This window comes from Myotis brandtii, unplaced genomic scaffold (genome assembly GCF_000412655.1).
Source record: "Myotis brandtii unplaced genomic scaffold, ASM41265v1 scaffold627, whole genome shotgun sequence".
In the NCBI taxonomy this organism is placed as follows: Eukaryota; Metazoa; Chordata; class Mammalia; order Chiroptera; family Vespertilionidae; genus Myotis; species Myotis brandtii.
Window position 1 is genome coordinate 2,135,336 of NW_005370397.1, and position 14,688 is coordinate 2,150,023.

General features: G+C 56.9%; 1 protein-coding gene across 1 annotated transcript in view; it reads right to left on the bottom strand.

Annotated features, from left to right (window-relative positions):
• Window positions 1-13,837, bottom strand: part of ADCK3 (aarF domain containing kinase 3) — a 21,743-nt gene extending 7,906 nt beyond the window's left edge. Inside the window, exons 1-4 of the mRNA XM_014528267.1 lie at window positions 13,652-13,837; window positions 10,171-10,584; window positions 9,857-9,923; window positions 89-163 (exon numbers count right to left, since the gene is read on the bottom strand). Coding sequence (XP_014383753.1) covers window positions 89-163; window positions 9,857-9,923; window positions 10,171-10,584; window positions 13,652-13,828 — 733 coding nt within the window. The 5' untranslated portion in view covers window positions 13,829-13,837. The remainder of the gene's footprint in view (window positions 1-88; window positions 164-9,856; window positions 9,924-10,170; window positions 10,585-13,651) is intronic.
• Between the last annotated feature and the right edge of the window lie 851 nt (window positions 13,838-14,688).

Genomic DNA, 14,688 nt, shown 5'->3' on the forward strand with positions numbered 1-14,688 from the left:
CAGGGCGGGCCAGCACAGGAGCAGAGCCGCCTTCAGCCACCAGTGAACGTGCCCCAGAACACAGGTGGGACGTCAGGGCCCAGCTCACCTGAGGAATCCTCAGAGCGGAGGGTCTTCTTGGCGACTTCAGCCAGGGCTCCAAAGCCCAGACCCACAGCCAGACCTGGAAGGAGGGGAGGGCGCTGGGCATTTGCATGGGAGCGGGCTGCTGCCTACTGGCCTCCACCCACAAGGCCCCTCCCCCACCTCCACACACACACACACACACACACACACACGCACCCCTCAGCTTCCCAAGGACCCTCGAAGACACTCCAGACCATTTTTTTAATCCTCACCAGAGGACATGCTGGGAGGGATGGAGGGAGGAAAAGAGAAACAGAGAAAGGGAGAGGGGGGCGGAGGGAGAGAAAGAGAAGGGGGAGGGGGGAGGGCATCGAAATGAGAGGAACATCCATCAGTAGCCTTCCATCCGTACCCCAACTGGGGATCAAACCATAACCCGGTATGTGCCCTGACCAGGGACTGAACCAACAACTCTCCGGGGCACAGGACGACGCTCAGAGGACAGAAATGTAGGGACACACATATCTGTTGTTTTCAGAGAAGATCTGGCAGGTGCATCTGTCCCCTCCCCCATCACCTTTGCTCACATACAGGCGACGGGACACACAAACACCCCAGGACAACACACAACAGAGAACAAGGCTGGGAGGACCCAGCCCAGGGAGAGGGGCCAGGAGCGGGCGCCCGTGGAAGGCAGCCCCGCCTGCGCAGGCTGGGAGAGGAGGCTCAGGTCTTCAGGGCCCTGACTGCGCTCCTCGGAGGAGACCACACGACAGGGGCCTGACGCAGCCGCTGCAGCGAGTGGGAACATTCTGCAAAAGCAAACAGTCGGGGTCCCCAATCCAAACTGGGAGACGCACAGGAATTCAGGCTGCAGCCCTCACGCAGGCACCCACAGTGGTCGCAGCCCTCCCTCTCCCTTTTGCAATCTTCTAGATCCAAGTTCCTCCGGGCCTCGTGCGCCCGGAGGCAGGGCCTGGTGCGCCCAGAAGGAGGCAGGGAAGCGGATGGTCTCACCTGCCCAGGGGAGGCCTGCCTGGAGCCACCCCCTCCACTTTCTAACAGGTCTAGCTGCTGGGGGTGGGGGTGGGGGCGGGAGGCACATGAGCAGAGAGAGAATGAAACCAGGTGGCTGAGCACACGGACTACAGCAGAGGCCCTGGAAGGCACTAAAGAGGCCCTCAGGCCAGGGGGCCCCCAAGAGCACAGCCCCGGGCCCAGGGGCGGAGGGAGCAGCAGCCCCCATGCCCAGAGGGGACAGCCTCACACTGGGTGCTCTGATGAACCGGTAAGGAAACCTGCACACATCTCCCAAATTTTATAAAAAATAAAAGCTCCTGCCTCATAGTCACTGGAGATTAAACACCTGAACAAAGTCATGAGGTGCTTCCCGTGGGGCTGGCACAGGTGCTGCTGTAAACGTGTTTGCTGTTATTACCGTGGCTCCTGTCCAACATGGCCAGACCAGTCCTGTCCAAAGGAAATACCACGCCAGCCACACGGAATATTTTTACAAGCAAAAAGCATGTAAAATGAATTCTAACATATATTTTAAACCAGTTTATCCAAAACGTTATCATTTCAACAAGTACTCAGTATAAAAATTATTAGCGCCTTAGCCCGTTTGGCTCTGTGGATAGAGCGTCGACCTGTGGACTGAAGGGTCCCAGGTTGGATTCCGGTCAGGACACATGCCCGGGTTGCAGGCTCAATCCCCAGTGTGGGGCATGCGGAAGGCAGCTGATCAATGATCTCTCATTGTTGATGTTTCTCTCTCTCTCCTTCTCCCTTCCTCTCTGAAATCAATAAAAATGTTTTAAATTATTAGACATGTTTTACAGTGTGTGTCTCGCCTGAGCCTGGCTCAGTCTGGACCAGCCACATTTCACGTGCTCGGCACCCGTGTGGCTGGCGGCTGCAGCGCGGGAGGGACAGTCCGGGGCCACAAGAGGCCGCGCTCTGCGACCACAGAAAGAAGCCACTTCTCCCTTCCTCTCTGAAATCAATAAAAATGTTTTAAATTATTAGACATGTTTTACAGTGTGTGTCTCGCCTGAGCCTGGCTCAGTCTGGACCAGCCACATTTCACGTGCTCGGCACCCGTGTGGCTGGCGGCTGCAGCGCGGGAGGGACAGTCCGGGGCCACAAGAGGCCGCGCTCTGCGACCACAGAAAGAAGCCACCGTCATCTGGGTGCCCTCGGGCCCACCAAGGACATCCTGGTGGACTGGCATGCAGGTGCCAGACCTGTTTTCCCTCTGGCGGTCACTGGGAGCCTCGTCTCCAATTAAACATTAACTCTCCTGCCCACCCCTCACATTATCTGACTTAGGAAAACAAACGATAACAACCTTCAAACTCTAGTAAGTTTCACTAGTGTCTGCATCTAGATTTTTCTCTGCCTAGATCAAGTCCAAAGAGCCTAGCCATTGGGAACAGACACTAAAAAATGTGTGTGTGTGTGTGTGTGTGTGTGTGTGTCTGTGAGTGTATGTGTCTCTGTATCTCTGTGTGTCACTGTGTGAGTGTGTCTCTGTGTGTCTGTGTCTGTGTGCGTGTGTTTCTGTGTGTGTGTATGTGTCTGTGTGTGTCTCTTTGTGTCTGTGTGTGTGTCACTGTGTGTGTCTGTGTGTGTGTGTGTGTGTGTGTGTGTCACTGTGTGAGTGTGTCTGTGTGTGTGTGTGTGTCACTGTGTGTGTGTGTGTGTGTGTGTCCCCCGAGTGGGGGGGCGGGGTGCTGAGCCCCTCTTCTGCAGGCAGAGGCACCCTCCAGCTCCTCCTGCTGGGCCCCCTCAGATGCTTGGTCAAACTGTTCCCTGGTCATCTCTAGGCTGCAGGTCAGAGCCCAAACTCTCCAAGGCCCAGGGCCTGTCATCAAATCACTAAACAAGAGAACCGGCTACACGGTGGCCTCGGGCTCCTGCTGTGGCCCTACACGCTCCCTCAGGACCAGCCCAGGGCCAGGCCGCCAGGCAGCCCTGACCTTGGCCTCCAGAGCTCCTGTGTGTGACTGAGAAATGGTGGCTCCTGCCAAGCGGAGAGCAGTTCCCAGAACTCTGCTGGGGGCAAGGCCAGACCCAGCTGGGTCCTCCTCCTGCCAGATCGGGGCGCCTCCGCCCGGATTCTCCAGGTCCTGGTGAGGACACCCAGAGCTGCTCGCTGTCCGTCCCCTGTGGCCCATCGGCCCCCCAGCACCCGGAGCCCTCAGGACGGCACGCCTCTCCCCCCACTTTCTGATTCGTCCTCAGGCCCAGCCTGGCTACACAGTCTGCTCGGAGACCCGAGAACCAGCGTGGAGCCCGCTGTTAGCCCAGCCTGGCCTCCGTCCCAGCCAGCACCTTCTAAGAAAGTTCCTGACATTCCCATTTCCCTCACAAACGGAAGTTTACGTCAAGAAATGGGGTGGGGAGAGGGGTCGGAGCGGGGCTCTCCCCCGGCAGGGATCTGGGAGCCCAGGCCCAGCCTGGCCCCTGCGCCCGGAAGTCCCTCTGGAGGCCACCAGAGCCCATTGTGGCCCTTCCTGGAGCAGCCACTGGGCTTCTGGCCAGAGGCTCCAGGGCTAAGAAAAGGAGACAGTGAAACGCCTTCTAACAACAGCGTGTTGGTGAGGGGCCTGGGAGAGGTGCCGCAGGAGGAGGTGAGGAAAGGCTCTCCGGACCCCAGGCTCGGCAGGGGAGCGACAGGCGCGGGCGCTTCCGTGTGACAGCAGGGGGCGTGCACAGCGACAGCACAGGGCACTCCCGAGGCCTGACAGCGGAGCCCCGTCTGCATTAGCACATCTAACGACCCTGAGCTGGCAAGCAAGTCCACAAAGCAGAGGTCCTCTGCTTCCGGCTCCGAAGGCTCGGTAATTCAGTCCCCTCTCTGCATCGCTGCGTCCTCCCCGCCCGGCCCTTGGAGGAGAGGCCCTGTGGGGGGCGCAGCCCACAGCACAGGAGGAAGGGGACAGGGAGCCGCAGGAGGAAGGGGATAGGGAGCCGCTGGAGGAAGCTCCCTGGAGGGCGTTCCGCAGGTTCTCTGGGGCTGGCCCTCCCACTGGGTAGGGGAGGACCTAACACACTCTCTGCTGGCTGCAGGGGACAGGGCACAGGGACAGGCAGCCGGTCAGACTGCCATCTGTGAGAGGGGTCCCTGGGCGAGTGGGGCGTGGCTCAGCCTGTCATCTGTAACTGGAGACAAGAACTGCCTGACCCTCCTCCCGCCCTCAGAGGGAAAAGGACACACAGAACCCTAAGCCTGGCCTGCCCAGGGCGCGGAACGTCTTGTCCCACAGCAGCCCTCCTGGCTGCTCAGCGAGCCGAGCCGCGAGGAGCTTGGGGCTGGGGGACAGGCTGCACAGCACGTGCCCTCGGGAATCAGGCAAGGAAACTGGCGTCACTAAGTGCCACCCCACGAGGGGCCAGAGTGAGTCCGGCCCTGGACACCGCCCTGTCAACCCAGGGCCTGGTCTCCACAGCCACCAAGAACAGCAGGTGCCCATCAGTCAATATTGTGTGGGGAAGCCTGACCTTAGACAAGTCAAAGAGGGCAGTGTGCCAGGTCAGAGCACACAGCGCTGCTGCCGGAGGCACCAACACTCTCCCCTCCCGCCCTGGCCCCTGCCCCAGCTAAAGGCCTCACCACTGCAGGCTGACTCTGCAGGCCCAGGGGTCTCCATCAGTGTCTAGACACAGAGATGGTGGGGTTGAATCTATCACAAACTCAGTGACTCAACTGACTTTCCTTTTATCTTGGAATCATGGCTAAAATATCCTTTTAAAAGACCCATAAGTAGGGCGGGATGGGGGCGGGAGGGCCAGGGCCAGCCGGGGAGGGCTGCCCAGGCAGCGCTGTCCCCCTCTCTCCCTCCCCCTCCCCCCATGGCCGCCTTTATAAGCTTATGAGGGTGGTGATATCGTACACCCACTTCATGCCCTTGGGCCCCAGCGTACTCGCCGCGCGTCACTTGTGCCAGGACAGACCCTAACCCAGGGACTCTGTGCCAGATCAGAACATCAGCTAACGGCTGACCACTGCCAGCCCATACCTCCCACCCACGTGGTTTGTAACTCTGGGCTTGAGAGAGAGCAAGGCTTGGAGCGCATCATGATTCACCATTCCTGGTGCCGGCCACTGGCACCTGCCTTACCACCTCCTCAGTAAGAGAAAGAGAAAGACCCCAAGTACTGGAGAGACCAAGCTCAGCAGACCCTGAAAAATGCCAAGCCTTCAGAACCTTAACACCAATGTGGCTAAGAATACCATCATGTTCCTGGGAGATGGGATGGGTGTCTCCATGGTGACGACCACCCACATCCTCAAGGGCCAGCTGCACCACAACCCTGGGGAGGAGATCAGGCTGGAGCTGGACAAGTTCCCACACGTGGCCCTCTCCAAGACACACAGCACCAACGCTCAGGTCCCCAGCAGCGCAGGCACTGCCACTGCCCACCTGTGTGGGTGAAGGCCAATGAGGGCACCGTCGGGGTGAGCGCGGCCACCCAGCGTTCCCACTGCAACATCACTCAGGGGAACAAGGTCTATCCCTGCGGGGAGCGGGCTTAAGCTATCAGTCGGACATCCCCTGAGGGCTCCCAGACTGCAAGAGGGCGCAGGCTGAGCTGAGGGACCCGCCCCCCCAGTGCCTCTAGTTTTTTAATAAAAAGCCCTGGCTGAGTAGTTCAGTTAGTTAGAGCGTCATCCTGATACACCAAAGTTGTGGGTTGGATCTCGGTCAGGGCACAAATAAAAATCAACCAACCTATATATATAAAAGGCTAATATGCTAAGTGTCTGTCTGGGTAATGACATCACATAGCAACACCCAGCTTCCTCTCCCTAGCGACTAGCCTCCTTGCACTTTCTTCAGCCCAGGAACACGGCTTGCTTTATAGCTAGGTGGAAACACTTTACACTGTAACCGCATGTCTGTGAAGTGTGTTCCCGTGCCTCATCTCATTTGATCCTCAAAGAAGTCTGGAGTTGGTAGATAGGAGACTCGGTGGAATCCTATTTTCTTTTCATTACCCAGAAAACAGAGATTTAGAAAGCTTAGAAACTTGACCCGACTGAAAAGAAGAAATGGTGGACCTTGAAAATGACTTCAGGTTTTCTCACTGCGCAGAATATAGTCAAACACTGCTGCAGTTCAATATTTTACCCTTTGTCCTCCCTGTGTGATCTACAATAATAATCTGCTTCGTGTTGATAGTTACTGCTGTGTTGCTGACAATTACCTGAACAAGAAGTTGGGGTGCTTCACTGGGCTGGAAAAAGTTTAGCTAAATCAGAAAGCAGGTCTAATTAAGCAAGTTTATTCTATATCTATAAAAGGCTAAGTTGACTCACGCATGTGCAATACATATAAAGCTCTCATTGGCGCCAATTGACGTGTGTGTTTCTATCTGTCATTGTCAATCGTAAATTTGGTTGACACTTCTATTATAGAGAAAGGGCAAATAGCGATATTAAAATATCTCTTCTAATCCTTTTAGTGGAAACAACTAATCTCTCTCTCTCTCCCTCTCTCTCTCTCTCTGAAATAAATTTAAAAAGAAAGTAATGTTACCCAACTAACAGCCACTGTGCAAAGCAGGGAACGAACCATGCCAAGTCTTCTGGGGAGCAGGGACCACTGGAGGCCACCAAAGCAGTGATTCTCAAACTCCTTCTGGTAGTGGCACCCCAGGACCTTATGTTCTGTGTAACCCACCCTTCTCTTCTGTTAATACTGTTCATTATTAAAAGTGTTTTTACAGAAGAGGAATTGTTAACTGATACGTAGCCCATGGCTAAGCAGCATATTTGTGTCAGAGTTCAGAAAGTAGCTCCAGCAACCAGACATTCTGGCTCCAGGACACTTGCTGACTCTCAACGATAAAAACCGGACCTTGCCCTGGCCAGTTTGGCTCAGTAGGTAGAGCATCGGCTTGCAGACCAAAGGGTCCCGGGCTCAATTCCAGTCAAGGGCACGTACCTCGGTTGCAGGCTCCTCCCCGGCCCAGGCCCTGATCAGGGCTCGCACAGGAGGCAACCAAGCGATGTACTTCTCTCACATCAATATTTCTCTCTGTCTTTCCCTCTCACTTCCACTCTCCCTAAAAAACAATGGAAAAAGATCCTCGAATGAAGATTAAGAATAAATAAATCCTATATAATAAAAGCCTAATATGCAAATTGTCCCCTTGGGCAGTCGTTCGACCAGGAGTTCGACCGCTCGCTATGACATGTGCTGACCACCAGGGGGCGGCATAAAACATGGCGGATGTTGGCGACGTGGCGCTGGCAACGGACAGCAGTGAAGGCGCTGCCGGCTTCGATGGGCCCCAACAACAGTGGGACCGCGGTGGGACGGTAGAGCAGGTGAGCGGGCAGCACCAGGCCAAGGCAGGTGCGAGTGGGGGTCCAATCACCCTACAGACAGCGACCAGCAGCAGCAGCGGGGGGTGGGGCCGCCAGCTGGCTCCCAGGCGCTGAGAGAGCCGGGCGGGGGGGCCGGCCCCGATTGATCACCCCACAGGCAGGATGGTGGAGCAGGTGAGGGGGAAGCGCCAGGCCATGGTGGGGTGCCAGGCGGGGCTGCAGGGCTGCAAGGCTGGGGGTGCAAGCTGGGGCTGTGAGCCTGGGGGCACAAGCTAGGGCCCAATCCCCACAGGCCACCCTGAGGGACCCACCCGTGCATGGATTCATGCATTGGGCCTCTAGTAAATAAATAAGTAAATAAATAAATACCTGACCTCTGCTCAACCAGCTTCCAGATAATCATTAGACTGGACTGTGCTGACTTCCATGAAGAGAACTTTCAATGCCCCTGATTTCTTTCTTTCCCCCTCTCCCTCCCAATAAAAACCCTGCCTACACTGAGATGTTAAGATGGTCTTTGGGACGGAGTCGCCATCTTCTCAGGCTGCTGGCACTTGTATAGACCATCCTTCCTTACATCAGCCCCTGTCTCTTGAGTACTGGCTTTCAAAGTGGCAGGCACCAAACCTGAGTTTGGTATCACTATGAGGAACTGTTTGAAATGCTACCTCAAGTAAAACAAGGCAACAGTTTTGTGCTAAAATGTAGATGACACTTTATACTAGACTATAGCAACAGATGTCAAATTTTAAGTTAGCAACGTACAAGAAAACCTTAAGGTTAAGAAAATTCTATTTGATTAACTCAGTCTGCTCTGCACATTAAGAAGACAGTCACCCCTCTATGGTTGGTGCCCAGACACCTCCTGGAAATTAAAAAAATATATATATATACACACACACATACACATATATATTAGAAGCCCTGTGCACAAATTCGTGCACAGTGGCGTCCCTCGGCCTGGCCTGTGGGATCAGGCCGAAACCGGCTCTCCGACATCCCTGAGGGGTCCTGGATTGTGAGAGGGTGCAGGGGAGGCCAAGGGATCCCACCGGTGCACGATCGGGGCCGGGGAGGGACGCGGGAGGTTGGTCAGCTGGGGAGAGACCACAGGAGGGCTCCAGGGCATGTCCGCCCATCTCGCTCAGTCCCAACTGACCGCACCCCAGAGCAAGCTAACCTACCTGTCCCAGCACCTACCCCCTGGTGGTCAGTGCACGTCATAGCAAGTGGCTGAGCAGCCTTAGCATATCATTAGCATATTACATTGTGATTGACTGAATGGCCAACCGGACACTTAGCATATTAGGCTTTTATTATATAGGATTTTTTTTTAAGATAGCCAGCCATCAACATTAGGACTCACTCCTGGGTCCAGCTCCCAGAGCACAGAGCCCATCCTAACAATGAGTGGAATGTGGCTTCCAAAAGAGAAGAGACAACAGAGAACAGTATGTATGTACACGGGAGGGGAGATGTATAATCCAGCTCAAGCAAAGGAAAAAGCAGGTAGCCACCCGATTGTGACCACTCATGGCCACTCAGCACTGGCATCATCATGAACCAAGCAGATCTCTGTTAGACACAGTCTTGCAAATAACCACTTGCCCAAGGCTCATATGTGAACTGAGTTCATTAACTTTCTGGAGAACCTTCTGAGGACAGCCACGCTTTAGAGGAATGTGCTCCCAGTCACTCTGTCTAGAAGTATACCATTACAAAGGAGATGGTGTTTTCAATAGGAACGTCTTAGTCAGTTATTAAGCAAGAGATGTGACAAGACAATGTCAGAAAGGCAGATACAACTGCTGTAAGCCTTCACGATAAAATGATCCTTCAATGCTGATAAGAGAGCACAGGTGCGCTGGGCACAACGGCTACTCAAACCCCCAAAGAAAAGGACAAAGAAAGCCCACAGCTCTACGGCATCTTAGAATGGACTTGAAATGCCGGCAGCTCAGGGCCTCGGCACCTCGTTGTCATTACTGACGCCCCACAAGCCTGTGGGAATCCGGCAAATGGGTCTCCAAACGGCTGGTTCCCGGAGCAAACACCTCTGTCTAGTCAGCCGCACAGGCCCAGCGAGGAACTCCCTCACTGTCCGGCCTCCTTCCTGCAGAGGCCTCCACAGGGCCGAACGGCGGGGAGGCCGAGGTAGTAGGAGAAGCTGATGCTGCAGACACTGAACCCCAAGCGTGGCCTGAGAAGCAAAGCTGCAGCTCACCGTGTGGCATCGGCCACACCAACCCCTAGGGTGAGCTTAGGCACAGTGGATTCCAATAACTGAATCATCCACCCGTGGGAAACATCCAGGAGCCCGTACTACTTCCCCAGGATACCTGTGGGCCCCGCCCTCTGCCACCTCCATGCTGGGGCCAGGGTAGGCCAGCCCCCCTCAGCCAGGACTGGCATGCCAGGGCAGGTGAGGGCACAGACACACAGCCACCTTACCTCCAAAGTTGGCCAGCCGCCCAATCCTTGTAACTGGCACCTTCCGCTCCCGAGCCCGCTCACTGAGCTGGAGGGACAACAGAGAGAGCCCTCAGGGAACAGCGAATGGGGACAGGGCCAGCCTTCAGGGGCTCATGCTGCCCCCATCCCCTCTCCACCACCAAAGACAGCAGCTCTGCTGGGCAGCACCTCCACCACCAAGAGGCCTCCATGTTCCCAAAGCCTCCAGACCACAGCATCCCCGGAGGGGCCTGACACCAGCACCACCGGGGAACCACCCACAGGGCCCACTCCAGGGGCCCTCCCAGACGCACCATCTGCTTGTGGGGCTTGCTCTCGGGGCGCGCCTTGGCCTGCCGGGCCTTCTCAATGTCCTCGGCTGTAAGGCCCCCCACAGGGGACTGGTCCTGGTGGAAGAACCTTCGCTGCAGGCCAGTGGGACAGAAGGGGGCTCTGCTATCTACAAAAAGCCTCCCGTCCCGCCTGCCCAGAGGAGAGGCAGTCTGCCCTGGGAGCCCAGCTTCCCTAAAGGGTCCACTGTCAGCGTAGGCAGGAGCTGGGCCCTTGCTGCTGGCGGGATCCTGGGGTGGAGACGACGGCTGGTCCTGGGAGGAGGCTGCAGAGAAGTTTGCAGAGGCGCCCTCGGCCCTTGGCCCTGAGAAGTGGAACTCTGATTCTGGGTCGTCAAAGCTCTCCGACATGTAAGATTCTTCATGCTTGTCCTGCTCCTGCAGGGAACAAAAGCCAGCGTGAGAGGAGCAAGCGGTAGCCCGCCCTCCTGTGCCCATCCCCCTCTGCACAGGACAGCACGTCCCCGCTGCCCCGCCTCCGTCCTGCAGAGGGTGACACCACATTACTCCCGAGGCCTGTGTCAGTTCTGGAGGTGAGACCCGGATCCCAGTCCTGCTTCTGCCAGGGGCGTTGTGTGGTCACTGAGAACCTGCTGGGTGTCCAGCCAGGACCAGGCCCGTTACCATCACTCCCAGCAAGTTCCTCCTCTATTAATCGGGGCTCTGGGGTGGGTGATCCAGGGAAAGAGACAGGAGACCTTTGAGAAGTCAAGCATAACACAGACCAGCGAGGGCAAGGGCAGTGTACAGACGGGGACACCCCACCACTCCAGGCCAGTGCCTCGCCAGACACGGCTCCCCTCACCGGCCACGGCCTGCCTTTAAGAGGCTCTCTCACCAGACGACTTGGCACAACCAGGTCTGGCCTGCCTGTCCTTGGGAGTTGGGGGCACATACTTTCCTTGTAACAACTGAAAAGACCTGATCTTCAGGCCCAGATTCCTTCTGCTTTAGAACTCAGAGTGACCTTGTGTGAGTTCTCCGCTATTTCCTCATCTGAAAATAGGACTCCCCCCAGTCACAGTTTTGTGGGGGCCACAGACAAGGCACAGACAGGCCAGGGGAATAGTGCCGAGGAGGCTGTAACTGGAACAGCACTGACTCCTGAGGGAGGTCAGGAGCCCGGGTTCCGTTCCACTGAAATGGACTCAGTGCACACAGTGCTGCCCGCGGCTCTGCCGACACGGAGTAGGTCCACAGCCTGCGCACCCTCAGCTCTACAGGCTACTGCCTCCAGGGACGGAAGGAGATGTGGCTGTGACTCTCATGCCCAAATGGGAAACAGGCTGAGGGACTGAGGTGACCTGGCAAAGGCCACCAGCCGGCCATTCCTCAGAGCAGAAATCAATCGTATTGGGTTCTCTGGGTACCTCTCTGGGTACCTCTCAAGATGGCCAGGCAGCCCTGGGTGAGGGGCCTGAGGCAGGTCCCTGAGAGCCACAGCAGAGCCCCTGTAGCCCCTGACTCCGTGTGGCCGCCTGGCCCTGCATGGCCATGACCGGCTTATGTGGCTCTGGGCCTCTGGGCAGGGAAGGGCCCCGTGTCTCGATGGGACCAGACCTGGTGTCTGCTGCATGAAGACGTGAACAAGCCCCTGGAGGGGCTGGAGGGAGAGGTTTCCAGAGGATCTGGCCTCCATCCCCTCGGAGAGAAGGGAGGCACAGGGCCTACGTGCTGAGGGAGAGAAGGGGAGCACACGGAGGCCAGCGCCCCGCTACGTGTCCACCTCATGGTGGGCAATGGCTCCTCCCTCCTCCCTCCAAGTGACTGTCCTGGGGGATGGCCCTGCCTGAGCAGACAGAGGAGCGGGTGGGAGCCTGGGCAGGAGGCCCCTCCCCGCCCAGGGAGGCCTATCCAGGTCTCCACGCTGCCACACGCCTGGGAGGCCCAGTGAGCTGGACAACTGCCCCTCCTGAGTGTTCCACAGGCAACACATCCAACAGGAAGGCACTCTCCTCACTAGGAACGGCACTCGGGGGGCGGAGCCACAGCCCAGCCTCACAGAGGAGGCGGGTCAGGGAGTCATACGCTGGGAAGAGGACACACGGACCTGATCCTGTCACTTAAAAACCATGGGCCTCGCATCCAACTTCTTAGTCTCCATCTCCCCACCTGAGAAAAGGGGTACACATCGAGGCCTGCCCCTTTCCAGGCCAGCAGTGAGGCTCAGGTGAGGTCACGAGTGTGAGACTTGTGAAGTTGAAGGCATTTGTGGTGAGAAATAGCCAGTAGCGCCACGGAACCCACGGAACCCACGGAACCCACGGAACCCACGGAACCCTTCGAGAGCAGCAGAGGGGGATCCGGAACTAAGACTAACCAGAGGCCTCAGGCTGTGACGGCCTCAGCCTGGCGGAGCCTGAGTGTCCTTTGTCCACAAGGTCAGCGACCACAGGGGAAACGGAAGGAGAGGGAGCAGGTGTGCTCACGCACATGGGCGCACACAGCTTCCCCTCCCCCGGGACTTTCAGAAACAGTCACTGGGGACACCTCGGTGGACAGCCCTCTGCTCCATCAAGCCCTGTTATAATCACCTGTCCTGCACGCACTTCTACCTAAAACCTTCCCCGTGGTGGTAAAGCAGAGGCTCTCTGGTCTGTGGCACAAAAGACAGCAGGAAAGACGAGAGGAAGACGAGAGGTGGAGCGGTCCTCAACTTTCACCCAGGAAAGCAACACATCAGCACCCAGAGACCCACAGAAAAATGCAGCGGGCAAGTGGGAAAAGCCTGAGGAAGCCCAACGGACACAGCCTCCTGTGGCAGCTCCATGCGGAGGCGACAGCCAATGGAACACGCTTCCCAGCCTGGCCGCCCCTGCCCAGCGGCTCTTGCTCTGCCCAGTGAAGCTCTGACAGCGGGTGGCTTCCATCACTTCTTTACAGAAATCAGCCCAACAGAAAACACTCGTTCACACAGGGAGAAGGGTTCTGCCTCTTTAAAAACTGCTCAGTGACGGCCACATGCCGGTTCCTTCCAGCTGCCTCCACAGCACACAGGCAAGTGTTACTTTTTCCTGTGGTTTTTTAAATTCCCAAAATTAAAAAGGCTTCTCTTCAATGCCTCAGCACAGGCCAGAAACTGAACACAGGCCGGGCAGAGGGAACGGGCCGGTCACTGCAATCCCCGCGGACGGGGCTTGGTCTCCCTGAGCTCGGCACCCGTGCCTGATCAGCCAGGGACTCCTAGTCGAACGCGTGGGCTGGGCCACTTGCTCCTGGGGCTCCTCTCAGCTCTGTGAAGCTTCCTCTAACTAAGGCGTGAGTCACCCAGCAGCCTCTCACAGGGGCCCTATCCCACCCGGAAGGGTAGTGGGCTACACTAACCAGTGGGCTCTCTGGCCCTGGCCACAGGGAGACCAGCCACCCTAGCTGTGTCCTAGTCTCACCAAGGGCTCCAAGTCCAGCTTCCCTCCCACTGGCACCCCCGCTGGCCCAGCCTCCTTACCTGCACCGTCCCCAGGAACATGCTGAACTGCTCTGCAGCTGTGGACTGCAGGGCCCGGGCTGCCATGATGAACTCCGCACCAAGGCCGAAGTGCTGCAGGTGGGTTTCCACGGCTGCCTCCGTCAGCTTGGCAAGGCCTTTGAGCACCATGATCGCATCCCCCATAATGGAAGCCATCCTTCAGGGCTGGAAGAGAGCAGGCCAAGTCAGGCAGGGGACACCACACCTCATACAGGGTCACACTCACACTGACCAACTCCCCGTGATCCTGGGCAGAGGGTAACTGGTTTGCACTGACCTCCCTTTTGACCTGGGCTGACAGAGCAAAGAGAGGAAGGGCCCAGGGCTCAAGGTCTGCTCTGGGCCACTCCCTGCACTGCAGCCCTGAGTAGCATGCAAGGCCCCAGGGGCCAGCTGTGCACCCTGAAGCACCCTAGGAGACCTAGAGAGGTAAGTGACTTGCCTGAAGTCTCCCGCCACCAAGTGGCAGAACCAGAACTTGAACCAGGTATACTGACTTAGTCCAAGGCTCTTTCCTCTGGACCAAACTGTAGGCGGGGAGGGAGCATCTGTTCCCAAAGCAGTTCCCAAACAGGGCTGCCTGCCCCTGCCCCTGCCCAGCTGCGCTCGCTCTGCCCGGTGAGGCCTCTGACAGACACCCACAGACCACAGGGCAGCCAGCGCCCACCCTCCTTCTCAGACTCAACTACTGAGCAAGCTAGTGTTTTCAAACCACAGTCCAGACCACAGTGCAATCCATCTGGAAAATCCTAACCAGCATTAAAATGCAACGACATGACGTGAACGGAAGAGAAAGCGTCAGAGGTCCTATGGGAAGGACTGTCTTAAGAAACTTGTTTCCCTCGTGTGTACACGTGAGCTCCTCTGTCTCTTTTTTCTCTACCGAGTCAGTCTAAAATGTGTTTCTTAACGTAGGTCAGGGCCAAAGAGGCTGAAAGTCACTGTACACAGTGGTACCTCCCAGGGTGCGGAGTGCTGTCAATCACCCAAGTATTCTTAAGGTCTGCTAGGGGGCT